Below are 13,038 nucleotides of genomic sequence, written 5' to 3'. Positions count from 1 at the left end.
TGGTTTCAAATTGTCATCAAGTTAATAAACGAAAGGTATTCTATTTAGCAAGTTTATTCCCATAATAGCTTCATCAGACAGTTTATCCAAATGTTTGACAATACCTCTTAGTCGCCATTTTAGTCGCCAAGTCTTCTCAACGGGAAGGCTAGACTGCTCAATTTCTTCAAGAATGACTTTCAAGGTATGCTGAGCTCTAGTCAAAACTGATGTAAGAGCAGTATCAAATTGGTAGCCTTTTCTCTTCAAAGTCTGATCAGCAGCATGGGCTTCCTGAATCCCTTTTTTACTCGAGGGAGCATCGAACCAGCCGCAAAGTTTGTTTTCTTTGTTCCAAGCTGTTTCACTATGCCTAACCATAATAATTTTGTATAACAATTCCGTATCCAAGCCGGTTATTACAATTGTTATGATTTGGCTTAAGAACTTTCACTTTCAATGATAACAGAATAGCAACGAGTAATTGAAAAATAAATTCATAAGAACTTGATTGCAATACTAATAGAAAAACTAGAAGGAAATCTGGGATTTTGTACCACTTGGAATTGTTTGTGACAGATCACTATTTGCCCCTTTTCTTGATTTGTCGTCTTCTGATTCATCGTGTATTTCCACATCCTGGGCAGCATTACTATTTAGTGCAACTCTATCATCCTGGTCAGTTTCGATTTCACAAGTTTGTCCAGGATCATTTTTAACATCTTGAGGTTTAACAGGTATTCTTCTTCTAACATCCATGACAGCTAGTACTAAATATTAATAGATCATAACAGTTAAAAGATTTGTATGATTCTTGCTCATTTGGGTTTTCCTTTATTAGTAATATCTTCCATAGCTTTGTAAACAGTTTCTTAATCGCCAAGGAATTGCATACATTTAATCGGTTTCAAATTGTCATCATGTTCATAAGCGAAAGGTATTCTATTTAGCAAGTTTACTCCCATAGTAGCTTCATCAGACAGTTTATCCAAATGTTTGACAATACCTCTTAGTCGCCAACTCTTCTTAACGGGAAGGCTAGACTGCTCAATTTGTTCAAGAATGACTTTCAAAGTATGTTGAGCTCTAGTCAAAACTGATGTATGACCAGTATCAAACTGGTAGCCTTTTCTCTTCAAAGTCTGATCAGCATTATGGACTTCCTGAATCCCTTTTTTACTCGAGGGAGCATCAAACCAGCCGCAAAGTTTGTTTTCTTTGTTCCAAGCTGTTTTACCATGCCTAACCATAATAATTTTGTAAAACAATTCCGTATCCAAGCCGGTTATTACAATTGTTATGATTTGGCATAAAAACTTTCACTTTCAATGAGAACAGAATAGCAACGAGTAATTGAAAAATAAATTCATAAAAACTTGATTGCAATACTGATAGATAAACTAGAAGAAAATCTGGGATTTTGTTTGTACCACTTTGAATTGTTTTTGACAGATCACTATTTGCCCCTTTTCTTGATTTGTCGTCTTCTGATTCATCGTGTATTTCCACATCCCGGGCAGCATCACTATCTAGTGCAACTCTATCATCTTGGTCAGTTACGATTCACAAATTTGTCCAGGATCATTTCTTACATCTTGAGGTTTAACAGGTATTCTTCTTCTAACATCCATGACAGCTAGTACTAACTATTAATAGACCATAACAGTTAAAAGATTTGTATGATTCTTGCTCATTTGGGTTTTCCTTTATTAGTAACATCTTCCATAGCTTTGTACACAGTTTCTTAATCGCAAAGGAATTGCATACATTTGATCGGTTTCAAATTGTCATCAAGTTCATAAACGAAAGGTATTCTATTTGGCAAGTTTATTCCCATAATAGCTTCATTAGACAGTTTATCCAAATGTTTGACAATACCTCTTAGTCACCAAGTCTTCTCAACGGGAAGGCTATACTGCTCAATTTATTCAAGAATGACTTTCAAGATATGTTGAACTCTAGTCAAAACTGATGTATGAGCAGTATCAAATTGGTAGCCTTCTCTCTTCAAAGTCTGATCAGCAGCATGGGCTTCCTGAATCCCTTTTTTACTCGAGGGAGCATCAAACCAGCCGCAAAGTTTGTTTTCTTTGTTCCAAGCTGTTTCACCATGCATAACCATTATAATTTTTTATAGCAATTCCGTATCCAAACCGGTTATTACAATTGTTATGATTTGGCTTAATAACTTTCACTTTCAATGAGAAAAGAATAGCAACGAGTAGTTGAAAAATAAATTCATAAAAACTTGATTGCAATACTGATAGATAAACTAGAAGAAAATCCGGGATTTTGTTTGTACCACTTGGAATTGTTTTGACAGATCACTGTTTGCCCCTTTTCTTGATGTGTCGTCTTCCGATTCATCGTGTATTTCCACATCCTGGGCAGCATCACTATTTAGTGCACCTCTATCATCTTGGTCAGTTTCGATTTCACAAATTTGTCCAGGACCATTTTTAACATCTTGAGGTTTAACAGGTATTCTTCTTCTAACATCCATGACAGCTAGTACTAACTATTACTAGACCATAACAGTTAAAAGATTTGTATGATTCTTGCCCATTTGGGTTTTCCTTTATTAGTAACATCTTCCATAGCTTTGTAAGCAGTTTCTTAATCGCCAAGGAATTGCATACATTTAATCGGTTTCAAATTGTCATCAAGTTCATAAACGAAAGTTATTCTATTTGGCAAGTTTATTCACATAGTAGCTTCATCAGACAGTTTATCCAAATGTTTGACAATACCTCTTAGTCGCAAAGTCTTCTCAACGGGAAGGCTAGACTGCTCAATTTCTTCAAGAATGACTTTCAAGGTATGTTGAACTCTAGTCAAAACTGATGTATGAGCAGTATCAAATTGGTAGCCTTTTCTCTTCAAAGTCTGATCAGCAGCAAGGGCTTCCTGAATCCCTTTTTTACTCGAGGGAGCATTAAACCAGCCGCAAAGTTTGTTTTCTTTGTTCCAAGCTGTTTCACCATGCCTAACCATAATAATTTTTTATAACAATTCCGTATCCAAGCCGGTTATTACAATTGTTATGATTTGGCTTAAGAACTTTCACTTTCGACGAGAACAGAATAGCAACGAGTAGTTGAAAAATAAATTCATAAATACTTGATTGCAATACTGATAGATAAACTAGAAGAAAATCCGGGATTTTGTTTGTACCACTTGGAATTGTTTTGACAGATCACAATTTGCCCCTTTTCTTGATTTGTCGTCTTCTGATTCATCGTGTATTTCCACATCCTGGGCAGCATCACTATCATCTTGGTCAGTTTCGATTTCACAAATTTGTCCAGGATCATTTTTAACATTTTGAGGTTTAACAGGTATTCTTCTTCTAACATCCATGACAGCTAGTACTAACTATTAATAGACCATAACAGTTAAAAGATTTGTATGATTCTTGCTCATTTGGGTTTTCCTTTATTAGTAACATCTTCCATAGCTTTGTACACAGTTTCTTAATCGCAAAGGAATTGCATACATTTGATCGGTTTCAAATTGTCATCAAGTTCATAAACAAAAGGTATTCTATTTGGCAAGTTTATTCCCATAATAGCTTCATTAGACAGTTTATCCAAATGTATGACAATACCTCTTAGTCACCAAGTCTTCTCAACGGGAAGGCTAGACTGCTCAATTTATTCAAGAATGACTTTCAAGGTATGTTGAACTCTAGTCAAAACTGATGTATGAGCAGTATCAAATTGGTTGCCTTTTCTCTTCTAAGTCTGATCAGCAGCATGGGCTTCCTGAATCCCTTTTTTACTCGAGGGAGCATCAAACCAGCCGCAAAGTTTGTTTTCTTTGTTCCAAGCCATTTCACCATGCCTAACCATAATAATTTGTTATAACAATTCCGTATCCAAGCCGGTTATTACAATTGTTATGATTTGGCTTAAGAACTTTCACTTTCAATGAGAACAGGATAGCAACGAGTAGTTCAAAAATAAATTCATAAAAACTTGATTGCAATACTGATAGATAAACTAGAAGAAAATCCGGGATTTTGTTTGTACCACTTGGAATTATTTTGACAAATCACTATTTGCTCCTTTTCTTGATTTGTTGTCTTCTGATTCATCGTGTATTTCCATATCCTGGGCAGCATCACTATCTAGTGCAACTCTATGATATTGGTCAGTTTCGATTTCACAAATTTGTCCAGGATCATTTTTAACATCTTGAGGTTTAACAGGTATTCTTCTTCTAACATCCATGACAGCTAGTACTAACTATTAATAGACCATAACAGTTAAAAGATTTGTATGATTCTTGCTCATTTGGGTTTTCCTTTATTATTAACATCTTCCATAGCTTTGTACACAGTTTCTTAATCACCAAGGAATTGCATACATTTAATTGGTCTCAAATTGTTATCAAGTTCATCAAGGAAAGGAATTCTATTTGGCAACTTTATTTCCCTAATAGCTTCATCGGATAGTCTATCCAAATGTTTGACAATACCTCTTAGTCGCCATTTTAGTCGCCAAGTCTTCTCAACGGGAAGGCTAGACTGCTCAATTTCTTCAATAGTGACTTTCAAGGTATGTTGAGCTCTAGTCAAAACTGATGTATGAGCAGTATCAAATTGGTAGCCTTTTCTCTTCAAAGTCTGATCAGCAGCATGGGCTTCCTGAATCCCTTTTTTACTCGAAGGAGCATCAAACCAGCCGCAAAGTTTGTTTTCTTTGTTCCAAGCTGTTTCACCGTGCATAACCATTATAATTTTTTATAACAATTCCGTATCCAAGCCGGTTATTACAATTGTTATGATTTGGCTTAAGAACTTTCACTTTCAATGAGAAAAGAATAGCAACGAGTAGTTGAAAAATAAATCCATAAAAACTTGATTGCAATACTGATAGATAAACTAGAAGAAAATCCGGGATTTTGTTTGTAACACTTGGAATTTTTTTTGACAGATCACTATTTGCCCCTTTTCTTGATTTGTCGTCTTCTGATTCACCGTGTATTTCCACATCCTGGGCAGCATCACTATCTAGTGCAACGCTATCATCTTGGTCAGTTTCGATTTCACAAATTTGTCCTGGATCATTTTTAACATCTTGAGGTTTAACAGGTATTCTTCTTCTAACATCCATGACAGCTAGTACTAACTATTAATAGACCATAACAGTTGAAAGATTTGTATGATTCTTGCTCATTTGGGTTTTACTTTATTAGTAACATCTTCCATAGCTTTGTACACAGTTTCTTAATCACCAAGGAATTACATACATTTAATCGGTTTCAAATTGTCATCAAGTTCATAAACGAAAGGTATTCTATTTGGCAAGTTTATTCCCATAATAGCTTCATCAGACAGTTTATCCAAATGTTTGACAATACCTCTTAGTCGCCAAGTCTTCTCAACGGGAAGGCTAGACTGCTCAATTTCTTCAAGAATGATTTTCAAGGTATGTTGAACTCTACTCAAAACTGATGTATGAGCAGTATCAAATTGGCAGCATTTTCTCTTCAAAGTCTGATCAACAGAATCGGCTTCCTGAATCCCTTTTTCACTCGAGGGAGCATCAAACCAGCCGCATCGTTTGTTTTCTTTGTTCCAAGCTGTTTCACCATGCCTAACCATAATAATTTTGTATAACAATTCCGTATTCAAGCCGGTTATTACGATTGTTATTATTTGGCTTAAGAACTTTCACTTTCAATGAGAACAGAATAGCAACGACTAATTGAAAAATAAATTCATTAAAACTTCATTGCAATACTCATAGATAAACTAGAAGGAAATCTGGGATTTTGTACCACTTGGAATTGTTTGTGACAGATCACTATTTGCCCCTTTTCTTGATTTGTCGTCTTCTGATTTATCGTGTATTTCCACATCCTGGGCAGCATCACTATCTAGTGCAACTCTATCATCTTGGTCAGTTTCGATTTCACAAATTTGTCAAGGATCATTTTTAAGATCTTGAGGTTTAACAGGTATTCTTCTTCTAACATCCATGACTGCTAGTACTAACTATTAATAGACCATAACAGTTTAAAGATTTGTATGATTCTTGCTCATTTGGGTTTTCCTTTATTAGTAACATCTTCCATAGCTTTGTACACAGTTTCTTAATCACCAAGGAATTGCATACATTTAATCGGTTTCAAATACTAATCAAGTTCATCAACGAAAGATATTCTATTTGGCAAGTTTATTACCATAATAGCTTCATCAGACGGTTTATCCAAATGTTTGACAATACCTCTTAGTCGCCAAGTCTTCTCAACGGGAAGGCTAGACTGCTCAATTTTTTCAAGAATGACTTTCAAGGTATGTTGAACTCTAGTCAAAACTGATATATGAGCAGTATCAAATTGGTAGCCTTTTTCTCTTCAAAGTCTGATCAGCAGCATGGGCTTTCTAAATCCCTTTTTAACTAGTGGGAGCATCAAACCAGCCGCAAAGTTCGTTTTCTTTGTTCCAAGCTGTTTCACCATGCCTAACCATAATAATTTTGTATAACAATTCCGTATCCAAGCCGGTTATTACAATTGTTATGATTTGGCTTAAGAACTTTCACTTTCAATGAGAACAGAATAGCAACGAGTAATTGAAAAATAAATTCATAAAAACTTGATTGCAATACTGATAGATTCCAATATTTATCCCATGCTAAGTTCATAACATCACTTCTTCGTTTCGTCAGCTTTTCCGGCACAAAAATAAAGCTCTATTTATTTGTCAATATTTCTAGAGCTTCTGACATCAAGTCACTATTGGGAGTTTGTTTAACCCGATTGAACGTGAGACTATTGAATCTCGTTTCTTGTTGATGCTCGTTCTTGTTCTTAAGTCAAGTCACTATTGGGAGGTTATTTAGCCCCATTGAACATGAGACTATTTAATCTTTTTTCTTTTTCATACTCGTTCTTGTTGTTAAATCATTGGATGAAACAACGAATTTCGACTCGAATTCAACAACTAATGCTCGGTAAATGTCGTTCTTTGGTACTGCATAGCTCATTTTTCCATTTGCACAGACAACTTTGCTCCAATTTTGCCCCTCCCCTAAGATATTGACGGAATTACTCCATAGATCGCAGGTCCCTATAAATTAGAGACGATAAGTAATTTTGAGAAAGCCATGGGAAAGTCGTCACAGTTATGGAAAAACATGGAAAAATAATGACAAATTGAAAAGAAATTATGTGCATCCTTACTGTTGGATGTCGACCAATAAGTTTTTCTCCCTAACAGAGTAAATCCGAGTTCTAACTTTTGACAAAATGACTTCTTTCCAGTTTTCCCACCGATTTTTAATTAATAATTTTAAGTAAGGAGAAATCCTTGTTAATGAAGAAAGTACAAGAACCTAAATTTATATAGAATCAAACAGTTCGTGGGAACGAACTGTAGTAGGGAGCGACCCGGCTCAATAGTAAACAAAACTATAAAAAACGGAATTTTGATCCTAAAAGATACATCAAAAGAATCAAATTTTCATACTGATTTTAAATATATAAGTTTCATCAAATTTAGTCTTTGTCGTCAAAAGTTACAAGCCTGAGAAAATTTGCCTCATTTTGGAAAATAGGGGAAACACCCCCTAGAAGTCATAGAATCACACCATCGCATTCGGCGTATCAGAGAACCCTATTGCAAAAATTTCTAGCTCCTATCTATAGAAATGTGGAATTTCGTGTTTTTGCCAGAAGACAAATCACGGGTGCGTGTTTATTTGTTTTTTTTTTCTCTGTTCCCCAGGGGTCATCGTATCGACCAAGTGGCCCTAGAATGTCGCAATAGGGCTCATTCTAACGGAAATGAAAAGTTCTAGTGCCCTTTTTAAGTGACCAAAACAAAAGGAGGGCACCTAGGCCCCCTCCCACGCTAATTTTTTTCCCAAAGTCAACGGATCAAAATTTTGAGATAGCCATTTTGTTCCGCATAGTCAAAAACCATAATAACTAATTCTTTTGTAATTACTTTACCCCCACAATCCCCAAGGGAGGGAGTGCAAGTTACAAACTTTGACCAGTGTACATACAGTAATAGTTATTGGGAAGTGAACAGACGTTCTCATGGGGATTTTTTTGGTTTGGGGGGGTGGGGTTGAGGGGAGGGGGCCGTGTGGTAGGATCATTCCTTGGAGGAAATTTTCTAGCATTACTATAAAAAAAAACAATGAAAAAATAAACATGAAAACATTTTTTCAATTGAAAGTAAGGAGTAGCACTGAAACTTGAAACGACCAGAGATTATTACGCATATGAGGGGTTCTAAAAATACTTTAGTATTAAGAGCGAGGTATTTAGAAAGAGATAAATACCTCGCTCTTTATACTAAAGTATTTTTAATAATTTCAATTATTTATTCTACGGCCTTTCTGATTCAGGGGTTATTCTTAAAGAATTAGGACAAAACTTACGATTTAGTGTAAAGAACGAGGTATTAACGAGGGTACAAACCCCCTCGTGTACATAATAAAAATATAAGAATATAAAAGTTTGGTACGCAAGTTAATTCTTAAGTTACTTCTTAGTTAATCGTAATTTTTAATTACGATTGTTATTATTTGGCTTAAGAACTTTCACTTTCAATGAGAACAGAATAGCAACGACTAATTGAAAAATAAATTCATTAAAACTTGATTGCAATACTCATAGATAAACTAGAAGGAAATATGGGATTTTGTACCACTTGGAATTGTTTGTGACAGATCACTATTTGCCCCTTTTCTTGATTTGTCGTCTTCTGGTTCATCGTGTATTTCCACATCCTGGGCAGCATCACTATCTAGTGCAACTCTATCATCCTGGTCAGTTTCGATTTCACAAATTTGTCCAGGATCATTTTTATCATCTTTAGGTATAACAGGTATTCTTCTTCTAACATCCATGACAGCTAGTACTAACTATTAATAGACCATAACAGTTAAAAGATTTGTATGATTCTTGCTCATTTGGGTTTTCCTTTATTAGTAACATCTTCCATAGCTTTGTATAAAGTTTCTTAATTGCCAAGGAATTGCATACATATGGTTTCAAATTGTCATCAAGTTAATAAACGAAAGGTATTCTATTTAGCAAGTTTATTCCCATAATAGCTTCATCAGACAGTTTATCCAAATGTTTGACAATACCTCTTAGTCGCCATTTTAGTCGCCAAGTCTTCTCAACGGGAAGGCTAGACTGCTCAATTTCTTTAAGAATGACTTTCAAGGTATGCTGAGCTCTAGTCAAAACTGATGTAAGAGCAGTATCAAATTGGTAGCCTTTTCTCTTCAAAGTCTGATCAGCAGCATGGGCTTCCTGAATCCCTTTTTTACTCGAGGGAGCATCGAACCAGCCGCAAAGTTTGTTTTCTTTGTTCCAAGCTGTTTCACTATGCCTAACCATAATAATTTTGTATAACAATTCCGTATCCAAGCCGGTTATTACAATTGTTATGATTTGGCTTAAGAACTTTCACTTTCAATGATAACAGAATAGCAACGAGTAATTGAAAAATAAATTCATAAGAACTTGATTGCAATAATAATAGAAAAACTAGAAGGAAATCTGGGATTTTGTACCACTTGGAATTGTTTGTGACAGATCACTATTTGCCCCTTTTCTTGATTTGTCGTCTTCTGATTCATCGTGTATTTCCACATCCTGGGCAGCATTACTATTTAGTGCAACTCTATCATCCTGGTCAGTTTCGATTTCACAAGTTTGTCCAGGATCATTTTTAACATCTTGAGGTTTAACAGGTATTCTTCTTCTAACATCCATGACAGCTAGTACTAAATATTAATAGATCATAACAGTTAAAAGATTTGTATGATTCTTGCTCATTTGGGTTTTCCTTTATTAGTAATATCTTCCATAGCTTTGTAAACAGTTTCTTAATCGCCATGGAATTGCATACATTTAATCGGTTATAAATTGTCATCATGTTCATAAGCGAAAGGTATTCTATTTGGCAAGTTTATTCCCATAGTAGCTTCATCAGACAGTTTATCCAAATGTTTGACAATACCTCTTAGTCGCCAACTCTTCTTAACGGGAAGGCTAGACTGCTCAATTTGTTCAAGAATGACTTTCAAAGTATGTTGAGCTCTAGTCAAAACTGATGTATGACCAGTATCAAACTGGTAGCCTTTTCTCTTCAAAGTCTGATCGGCATTATGGACTTCCTGAATCCCTTTTTTACTCGAGGGAGCATCAAACCAGCCGCAAAGTTTGTTTTCTTTGTTCCAAGCTGTTTTACCATGCCTTCCCATAATAATTTTGTAAAACAATTCCGTATCCAAGCCGGTTATTACAATTATTATGATTTGGCATAAAAACTTTCACTTTCAATGAGAACAGAATAGCAACGAGTAATTGAAAAATAAATTCATAAAAACTTGATTGCAATACTGATAGATAAACTAGAAGAAAACCTGGGATTTTGTTTGTACCACTTTGAATTGTTTTTGACAGATCACTATTTGCCCCTTTTCTTGATTTGTCGTCTTCTGATTCATCGTGTATTTCCACATCCCGGGCAGCATCACTATCTAGTGCAACTCTATCATCTTGGTCAGTTACGATTCACAAATTTGTCCAGGATCATTTTTTACATCTTGAGGTTTAACAGGTATTCTTCTTCTAACATCCATGACAGCTAGTACTAACTATTAATAGACCATAACAGTTAAAAGATTTGTATGATTCTTGCTCATTTGGGTTTTCCTTTATTAGTAACATCTTCCATAGCTTTGTACACAGTTTCTTAATCGCAAAGGAATTGCATACATTTGATCGGTTTCAAATTGTCATCAAGTTCATAAACGAAAGGTATTCTATTTGGCAAGTTTATTCCCATAATAGCTTCATTAGACAGTTTATCCAAATGTTTGACAATACCTCTTAGTCACCAAGTCTTCTCAACGGGAAGGCTAGACTGCTCAATTTATTCAAGAATGACTTTCAAGATATGTTGAACTCTAGTCAAAACTGATGTATGAGCAGTATTAAATTGGTTGCCTTTTCTCTTCTAAGTCTGATCAGCAGCATGGGCTTCCTGAATCCCTTTTTTACTCGAGGGAGCATCAAACCAGCCGCAAAGTTTGTTTTCTTTGTTCCAAGCCATTTCACCATGCCAAACCATAATAATTTGTTATAACAATTCCGGATCCAAGCCGTTTATTACAATTGTTATGATTTGGCTTAAGAACTTTCACTTTCAATGAGAACAGAATAGCAGCGAGTAGTTCAAAAATAAATTCATAAAAACTTGATTGCAATACTGATAGATAAACTAGAAGAAAATACGGGATTTTGTTTGTACCACTTGGAATTATTTTGACAAATCACTATTTGCCCCTTTTCTTGATTTGTTGTCTTCTGATTCATCGTGGATTTCCATATCCGTGGCAGCATCACTATCTAGTGCAACTCTATGATATTGGTCAGTTTCGATTTCACAAATTTGTCCAGGATCATTTTTAACATCTTGAGGTTTAACAGGTATACTTCTTCTAACATCCATGACAGCTAGTACTAACTATTAATATACCATAACAGTTAAAAGATTTGTATGATTCTTGCTCATTTGGGTTTTCCTTTATTATTAACATCTTCCATAGCTTTGTACACAGTTTCTTAATCACCAAGGAATTGCATACATTTAATCGGTTTCAAATTGTCATCAAGTTCATAAACGAAAGGTATTCTATTTGGCAAGTTTATTCCCATAATAGCTTCATCAGACAGTTTATCCAAATGTTTGGCAATACCTCTTAGTCGCCATTTTAGTCGCCAAGTCTTCTCAACGGGAAGGCTAGACTGCTCAATTTCTTCAATAGTGACTTTCAAGGTATGTTGAGCTCTAGTCAAAACTGATGTATGAGCAGTATCAAATTGGTAGCCTTTTCTCTTCAAAGTCTGATCAGCAGCATGGGCTTCCTGAATCCCTTTTTTACTCGAAGGAGCATCAAACCAGCCGCAAAGTTTGTTTTCTTTGTTCCAAGCTGTTTCACCATGCATAACCATTATAATTTTTTATAACAATTCCGTATCCAAGCCGGTTATTACAATTGTTATGATTTGGCTTAAGAACTTTCACTTTCAATGAGAAAAGAATAGCAACGAGTAGTTGAAAAATAAATTCATAAAAACTTGATTGCAATACTGATAGATAAACTAGAAGAAAATCCGGGATTTTGTTTGTAACACTTGGAATTTTTTTTTGACAGATCACTATTTGCCCCTTTTCTTGATTTGTCGTCTTCTGATTCACCGTGTATTTCCACATCCTGGGCAGCATCACTATCTAGTGCAACGCTATCATCTTGGTCAGTTTCGATTTCACAAATTTGTCCTGGATCATTTTTAACATCTTGAGGTTTAACAGGTATTCTTCTTCTAACATCCATGACAGCTAGTACTAACTATTAATAGACCATAACAGTTGAAAGATTTGTATGATTCTTGCTCATTTGGGTTTTACTTTATTAGTAACATCTTCCATAGCTTTGTACACAGTTTCTTAATCACCAAGGAATTACATACATTTAATCGGTTTCAAATTGTCATCAAGTTCATAAACGAAAGGTATTCTATTTGGCAAGTTTATTCCCATAATAGCTTCATCAGACAGTTTATCCAAATGTTTGACAATACCTCTTAGTCGCCAAGTCTTCTCAACGGGAAGGCTAGACTGCTCAATTTCTTCAAGAATGATTTTCAAGGTATGTTGAACTCTACTCAAAACTGATGTATGAGCAGTATCAAATTGGCAGCATTTTCTCTTCAAAGTCTGATCAACAGAATCGGCTTCCTGAATCCCTTTTTCACTCGAGGGAGCATCAAACCAGCCGCATCGTTTGTTTTCTTTGTTCCAAGCTGTTTCACCATGCCTAACCATAATAATTTTGTATAACAATTCCGTATTCAAGCCGGTTATTACGATTGTTATTATTTGGCTTAAGAACTTTCACTTTCAATGAGAACAGAATAGCAACGACTAATTGAAAAATAAATTCATTAAAGCTTGATTGCAATACTCATAGATAAACTAGAAGAAAATCTGGGATTTTGTACCACTTGGAATTGTTT

At 35.2% G+C, this 13,038-nt stretch overlaps 8 protein-coding genes across 8 annotated transcripts in view; all 8 read right to left on the bottom strand.

Annotated features, from left to right (window-relative positions):
• Positions 1-360, bottom strand: part of LOC136032451 (Golgi-specific brefeldin A-resistance guanine nucleotide exchange factor 1-like) — a 17,564-nt gene extending 17,204 nt beyond the window's left edge. The window contains exon 1 of the mRNA XM_065712761.1: positions 80-360. Within this exon, the coding sequence (XP_065568833.1) occupies positions 80-360 (281 nt within the window). The remainder of the gene's footprint in view (positions 1-79) is intronic.
• Positions 361-851: 491 nt separating this feature from the next.
• LOC136032450 (2,3-bisphosphoglycerate-dependent phosphoglycerate mutase-like) lies at positions 852-1,229 on the bottom strand. The gene has a single exon (XM_065712760.1). It carries the CDS (start codon positions 1,227-1,229, stop codon positions 852-854), a length of 378 nt encoding a protein of 125 aa, XP_065568832.1.
• A 3,095-nt stretch (positions 1,230-4,324) lies between these two features.
• Positions 4,325-4,714, bottom strand: LOC136032449 (2,3-bisphosphoglycerate-dependent phosphoglycerate mutase-like). The gene has a single exon (XM_065712759.1). It carries the CDS (start codon positions 4,712-4,714, stop codon positions 4,325-4,327), a length of 390 nt encoding a protein of 129 aa, XP_065568831.1.
• A 510-nt stretch (positions 4,715-5,224) lies between these two features.
• On the bottom strand, positions 5,225-5,587 carry LOC136032448 (phosphoglycerate mutase 2-like). Its single transcript, XM_065712758.1, has one exon. It carries the CDS (start codon positions 5,585-5,587, stop codon positions 5,225-5,227), a length of 363 nt encoding a protein of 120 aa, XP_065568830.1.
• Positions 5,588-9,009: 3,422 nt separating this feature from the next.
• On the bottom strand, positions 9,010-9,348 carry LOC136032447 (2,3-bisphosphoglycerate-dependent phosphoglycerate mutase-like). The gene has a single exon (XM_065712757.1). It carries the CDS (start codon positions 9,346-9,348, stop codon positions 9,010-9,012), a length of 339 nt encoding a protein of 112 aa, XP_065568829.1.
• Positions 9,349-9,872: 524 nt separating this feature from the next.
• LOC136032446 (2,3-bisphosphoglycerate-dependent phosphoglycerate mutase-like) lies at positions 9,873-10,217 on the bottom strand. The gene has a single exon (XM_065712755.1). The coding sequence runs from the start codon at positions 10,215-10,217 to the stop codon at positions 9,873-9,875; it is 345 nt and encodes a 114-aa protein (XP_065568827.1).
• Positions 10,218-11,583: 1,366 nt separating this feature from the next.
• Positions 11,584-11,973, bottom strand: LOC136032445 (2,3-bisphosphoglycerate-dependent phosphoglycerate mutase-like). The gene has a single exon (XM_065712754.1). The coding sequence runs from the start codon at positions 11,971-11,973 to the stop codon at positions 11,584-11,586; it is 390 nt and encodes a 129-aa protein (XP_065568826.1).
• Positions 11,974-12,484: 511 nt separating this feature from the next.
• On the bottom strand, positions 12,485-12,847 carry LOC136032444 (phosphoglycerate mutase 2-like). The gene has a single exon (XM_065712753.1). The coding sequence runs from the start codon at positions 12,845-12,847 to the stop codon at positions 12,485-12,487; it is 363 nt and encodes a 120-aa protein (XP_065568825.1).
• Between the last annotated feature and the right edge of the window lie 191 nt (positions 12,848-13,038).

Source organism: Artemia franciscana, chromosome 10 (genome assembly GCF_032884065.1).
Source record: "Artemia franciscana chromosome 10, ASM3288406v1, whole genome shotgun sequence".
Taxonomy (NCBI): domain Eukaryota; kingdom Metazoa; phylum Arthropoda; class Branchiopoda; order Anostraca; family Artemiidae; genus Artemia; species Artemia franciscana.
This window is presented reverse-complemented; position numbering and strand designations above follow the sequence as displayed.